Genomic DNA, 6809 nt, shown 5'->3' with positions numbered 1-6809 from the left:
TATTTTTAAAAATATTTATAATATATGATAATTTATAAAAAGAATGCAATAATGAACATATATATTTTGATGATAAATTTTGTCATATATAAATAATTTGATGTTCAATTTAAAATTTTTAAGAGTATAAACAATAACTTATTATGATGGTGTTTAAATTAATAATATATTTATTGATAGTAAACTTAAGATAATTATGTTTGCCGATAAAATATCTAGTTAATAATATTTAAAAATGGTTATTTATGCCCGGAAGACAACACATCTAGTATAACAATGCTTCCAAAATTAGGTGAGTCGGTTGATCATTTTTCAAACTTTTCAGAGGTATTACTTTTCAATCCACTTTAGAATTTTTTTGTTTTTTTTGTCATCAACTTAAACAGATTCATATTGATTCTATAACTGAATTTTTTGTTTAATTACTGAAAAAAAATCTAGTTTTACTATATTCATCTCTCCTTTCTGGCAAAGATTCAGAATTCGGACGAATAGATTCTCCAGAAGATTTGGTTGAACTCCTTCATCTGCAGCCGGATCAACTGAGTGTCCTTAATTCACGCTGTTGCATTTTTCTGTGTTTTTGAGATTGTACTATAGGAGAAACATTAAAATATATAGAGTTAAGGTTTGGTGATGGCTGAAAAAAAATTGAAAATGAGCCTTCCAGCAGAAAAAAATAGCAAAAACGATCAAAACATAGAGAATAAATTCTGAAAAGATAGACAGATAGTGGAAAAACAACAACAATACGAAGAAAACAAATCATGTAAAAAATGATAACTGGATTAGCACAATATTTATATGATATGTAGGTAACTGAGGTGGTTTGTGAATTGTGAGTGTTCACATGTAAGAGTTGTTGGACATTCTTGGCGCTTTCCCAGTCGAAAGTCAAGGTTTCTAGTCTCGGGCCTTGGTTGTCTCATATGCTTAACTTTTGAGGAAAAGTCGAGTTGGTATGGCTCATTTGCTCTGTTTTGTTTTGGCCATGTATTTTTTGCCGTTCTCATTACTAGTTGAAATCGATTTAGTTCCTTCTTCAGCCCCTTATTTCTGGTGGAGAGGTCGCAGAAATTTTAGATGTTGACTTTAATTGGTTCAGTGTCAATGTCTTATATAGAGATACAATCATATCTCTCAAGATATCAATTATATATTCTCATTTATTGTGTGTATATTCCCTTAGGGCTTCTCCTCTGTACTATATATGTCTTGTAACACTCTTCACGTTAATATAGAAGAATACAGTTTATCTAAACATATATGGTATCAGAGCTCCTCCTTCCAGGACCTTTCTAAAAACTTTCATATCTCTTTTTTTTTCTTTCTCACGTTTTAGACATCATGTCTGAAAATTCCACTGCAATTGTCAACTTCGCCACTGAGTCGAACACGATTGTCTCTGTCAACATGATCAATGTGACAAAGCTTTCCTCAACCAACTACATCACCTGGAGTGCTCATGTCAAGTCACTTCTTCGTGGCTATGACCTCTTGAAGTTCATTGACTCCAACTCTGTTCCGCTGCCGAAGACTATTACCAATTCCGGTAGCGAAGAAACAAATCTTGCTTTCACCGTGTGGAGAAGACAAGATAGTCTCCTCTACAGTTCCATCATGGGCTCTATCGAAGTGGCTCATCAACCTCTCATCGCAACGGCTGCAATGGCACTAGAAGCGAGGAACCTGCTTGCCTCCACATATGCAAAACTGTCACGTGGTCACATCAAACAGCTGAAGCAACAACTCAAACATAGTGTTAAGGGCTCAAAGTCGATTGATGAGTATATGCAACTCATCCGAGCCAAAGCAGATGCACTTGCCCTCCTTGGAAACGCTGTAGATCCTGAAGATCTCACATATATCATCTTCGACGGTCTCAATGATGACTACAAAACCATCATCGAGTCTGTTCAAGGCCGTGATACTCATATTGCCTTTGCAGAACTTCACGAGAAGTTAATCAACCGTGAACTCACCATCTCAGCACTAGCGCAAGCTCCTCAACAACTCCCCATCACTGCCAATCATGCACAGCAAAGGCCAACCAACTGGCGTCAAAATCATGGAGGAAACCACAACTCCAACCGCAACAATGGAAGAAACAATGGAGGTCAACGTTTTTCTCGCCCCTACCAAGGAAGGTGTCAAGCTTGTGGTACACAGGGACGCAGCGTCAAGAAATGTCCTATGTTCAGACTTGTTTCCCAAGGCTCAAGCTCCACACAAACCTACCAGGGAAACAATCGCAACTACTCTCAGGGAACACCACATGCTTACAACGCCATGACACAATCATCAGACACACCTTCCTGGCTTCTTGACTCAGGCGCCTCGCATCACCTCACTTCGGATCTTGCAAACCTATCACTTCACACTTCATACATTGGTGGTGAAGAAGTGCAGATTGGTAACGGCATGGGACTTGAGATTGCTAACACTGGTTCCTCTCTTCTCCACTCTGCTACTCGTCCTCTTAAACTCAATAATGTTTTACATGTTCCGAGTATTGCGAGGAACTTGCTATTTTGCTATCAGTTCACAAGCTGTGTAATGACAATAATGTTTCTGTGGAATTTTTCCCACACTTGTTTCAGGTCAAGGATCTCAGATCGGGGGCACCAATGATCAAAGGAAAGACTGAAGATGGTGGGTACGTGTGGACAAGCCGAGATTCATGATCCCCTTCAGCTTTTTCTTCTTCACTTAAATGTCCTCTCTCCATCTGGCACTCAAGATTAGGACACCCATCTATCCCTATTTTAAAAGCTATCGTTGCTCCTTCTATGATTTCTGATTCAAACTCTTTGTCATCTTTCAATTGCATTGATTGCTCAATAAACAAAATTCATAAACTCCCTTTCTCCACAAACTCTTCTCTCTCTACAACCAAACCACTAGAACTTGTATATTCTGATGTCTGGACTTCACCAGTTTAGTCCATTGATAACTTCAAGTACTATGTGATCTTTGTTGACCACTTTACTCACTACATCTGGTATTATCCCTTACGCCACAAGTCAGACGACAAACACATCTTCATCAGATGGAAAGTGCTTGTTGAGACTCGATTTGAGCATAAACTCATCACACTTTACTCTGACAATGGCAGGGAGTATATGGTTCTCTCTGACTTCCTCGCTACAGCCGGAGTCTCTCATCTCACAACGCCGCCACACACTCCCGAGCACAACGGGTTCTCTGAAAGAAGGCACCGACACATCGTCGAAACAGGGCTTTCTTTACTTTCCCACGCCTCTATTCCACCAACCTATTGGACTTATGCACTTGCAGTTGCAGTCTACCTAATTAACCGCCAGCCAACACCAACACTATCACTCTCCTTTGCTCATGAAAAGTTATTTGGCATCAAACCAAACTACATGAAGCTTCGTACCTTCGGTTGCCTCTGTTTTCCTTGGATCAAACCCTACAAAAAACACAAGCTTGAGCCAAAATCAAAACCCTGCATCTTCCTTGGCTATTCTCTTCGTCAAAGTGCTTTTCTCTGTCTGGAACCCTCAACATTTTTGTATATTTGTCTCTAGACATGTACAATTTGTTGAAACAGACTTTTCCTTTCAATCCTTAACTTCCTCACCAATCAAACTCAAACCTGCTTTTCCCACTTGGTGCCCGCCAGTCACCAGAATCTTGGTCCAGCTACGGTCTCCTCCGTCTCCAGCAATGCCCCCAGGTTTGACTCCTTCACCTCCTCATGAAACTACATTACCGTCTCCCTCTGTTCCTTTCCTCTGTCTCAAACGGTGCAGGAACAATAGAATATAAAAGAGTTAAATCTGGGGATATCATGCCAACGCGGAACAAGCATCAACTTCTACCCCAGTTGAACCAATGCCTCCAAAAGAGAACACCCACAAGATGGTTACACGCGGGAAGAACAAAATTTTTAAACCTGCCAAAAAGTTCTCTTTCGTCGTCAACAAGAAATCACTTCTTCCTTCAGACAATGAACCTGCATCTCTGATGCAAGCACTAAAAGATGAACGCTGGCGTCTTTCAATGAGTGAGGAGTTTGACTTGCAACTTCGCCATCGCACTTGGAGCCTAGTGCCATATAATCCTAAATACAACTTAGTTGGGTGCCAATGGGTTTACATGATTAAAAGAAGAGCTGATGGCACAATTGAGCGACGTAAATCCAGGCTCGTCGCAAAAGGTTATCATCAAAGACCTGGAATTGACTTCCACGACACCTACAGTCATGTGATCAAACAACCAACTGTTCTGATTGTTCTGAATCTCGCTGTCTCCTGCAACTGGGATCTCAGGCAATTGGACGTCAATAACGCTTTTCTTCAAGGACATCTCACTGATGATGTCTACATGGAACAGTCGCCTGGCTTCGTCGACAAGGATAAACCCACACATGTCTGTAAACTTTACAAGGCTATCTATGGCCTCAAACAGATTCCTCGGATTTGGTACATGGAGCTTCGCAACTTTCTCCTGCAAGCTGGATTCTAAAACTCACTTGCTGACGCCTCTTTGTTCATTCTTCACTGAGACAATGTCGTTCTCTATGTGCTTATATACGTCGACGACATCATCGTCCCAGGCAACAACCCCAAACGCGTACAAGAGTTCATCGATATACTTGGCCGTAAGTTTTCACTCAAAGACCTTGGAGCATTGTCATATTTCTTGGGTATTGAAGCACAACTCTCTGCTTTGGGGTTACTATTAACACAGAGGAAATACATCAATGATCTCCTCTCCAAGTGCAATATGACCACTGCGAATCCAGCTTCCTCTCCAATGGTAAGTGATCGACTGCAACTCACTTCGGAACAACTTTTAATGATGCCTCTGAGTACAGAATGGTGGTTGGCAGTCTGCAGTATCTACACTTCACGCGCCCAGACATTGCTTTTGCTGTAAACAAGCTCTCTCAATTTATGCACAGACCTACAGACCTTCATTGGCAAGCAGCAAAGCGCGTTCTTCGTTACCTCGCTAGAACAAGAGATAAGGGAGTCTTTCTTCGCAGCAACAACAGGCTATCCCTTCATGCCTTTTCCGATTCTGATTTGGCTGGCAACAAGGACGGCTACACCTCCACAAGCGCCTACATTGTGTACCTTGGCTCAAACCCGATCGTCTGGTCGTCAAAGAAGCAACAGACAGTTGCTCGTTCCTCCACTGAGGCTGAGTACCGATGCGTTGCAGACACAGCCGCAGAAATGACTTGGATTGTCTTCATTCTTACTGAGCTTGGTGTTAAGCCAGTGTCTCAGCCAGTCATCTACTGTGATAATGTTGGAGCAACATACTTGTGCGCAAATCCGGTCTTTCATTCGCGAATGAAACATGTAGCTTTGGACTACCATTTCATCCGAGAGTTAGTTCAGTCAGGTTTTCTGCGGGTCTCACATGTCTCCTCAAAGGACCAGTTAGCTGAATCTCTCACTAAGCCCGTCACTCATACTCTACTCAACACACACTCTTCCAAGATAGGACTTTCCTCCGGATGTTCATCTTGAGGGGGCGTATAGAGATACAATCATATCTCTCAAGATATCAATCATATATTTTCATTTATTGTGTGTATATTCTCGCGGGACTTCTCCTCTGTACTATATATGTCTTGTAACACTCTTCACGTTAATATAGAAGAATACAGTTTATCTAAACCTATATCTTATTGTTCTTTAGTTATTTTGTGAGAGTGCTTTGATTTAGCAGTTCAGGATTTTTTTTTTTTTCTTTCGTCCTGCTGATTCCTTTCTTTTTGTTTTAAAATTTTTCTTTTCTCTGCGTTTCGTATGACTGATAAATAATAATACGTATTAGTTCTTACCCACGGTAAGAATTCCCAATCAAACCCAACATATATACTGGGAGAGTTGATGTCGCCAAAGAATTTATTATTGTTTGGTAGGGGCCATAATGATATGGAAGTGATCTTCTTCTTAACTAATTGTTATTATAAAGTCCACGACAGTTTCTTTACACTGAGAAATAAACTGCTCTCCTATCTAGTTTTTTAGATTTGTATTTTTTAAAATATTCCATCAACCGAAAGAGCTTTTCTTTTGGGTTGATTTATTTCTTTTTCGAGCTTTTTCAACCGTCAAAGAAACGACGTCTCTAGTCTCAGCTATTTGTCTACTTCAATCGATAGTGTTCTACTCTCTCGTTTCTCTCTCTCTTTTCTCTTTTTGTTTGAACCCCTTGCCTTGAGGAACCAAATAACCAATAGAGGTGGTGGCTATTATCAAGGTTAAATAACTGGCACACAAAAATACAATATTATCAATATGCAAGTTTTTTCTATCTTTAAAGAAACAAAAATACGTGTCTAGGGTTTATGGAAAATTATATGAGTATATCTCTAAACGAGTCAGGTAAAAGTGCATTGCAGAAATTTTTGGTGATTTGATAAACAGTCCATAATTTTTAACTTAGTAGTTAGTACAATAGTGAATGACAAGTGAATACAGCATTTTAGAATATGGATTCTAATAGTCCATATCTATACTGAATCATCTTTACTAAATTTAATTGATAATTTGATTGGTTAAAGGGGAAGCTAATGATCAATCTCATGCTAAATACTTTTGATCATGAGAGTTGCTTTTTGACTACAGTATAACTAACTGCCTTATTGTGATGAATTAAAATATGGAATTTAAAATTTAACAATTGTTTAGTCAGAGAAATATTTACTCAATTGTTTGTGTTTTAGGAAATAAATATAAAGGAACATCAAGTCAGCGAGAGGTTACAAAAAGAAGGAACAATAAGTAATCAATAGGGTTGTTGTGGAGGACATTCTTAATTTG

General features: G+C 39.5%; 1 protein-coding gene across 1 annotated transcript; it reads left to right on the top strand.

Moving 5' to 3' along the window:
• The first annotated feature begins 4534 nt into the window (after positions 1 to 4534).
• LOC106302676 (uncharacterized mitochondrial protein AtMg00810-like) lies at positions 4535 to 5507 on the top strand. The gene is made up of 3 exons (XM_013739137.1): positions 4535 to 4627; positions 4717 to 4785; positions 4866 to 5507. Exons 1-3 carry the CDS (start codon positions 4535 to 4537, stop codon positions 5505 to 5507), a joined length of 804 nt encoding a protein of 267 aa, XP_013594591.1.
• Positions 5508 to 6809: the final 1302 nt, after the last annotated feature.

This window comes from Brassica oleracea, chromosome C7 (assembly GCF_000695525.1).
Source record: "Brassica oleracea var. oleracea cultivar TO1000 chromosome C7, BOL, whole genome shotgun sequence".
NCBI lineage: Eukaryota > Viridiplantae > Streptophyta > Magnoliopsida > Brassicales > Brassicaceae > Brassica > Brassica oleracea.
The sequence above is the reverse complement of the archived record's forward strand: the minus strand, read 5'-3'. Positions and strand labels throughout refer to the sequence as shown.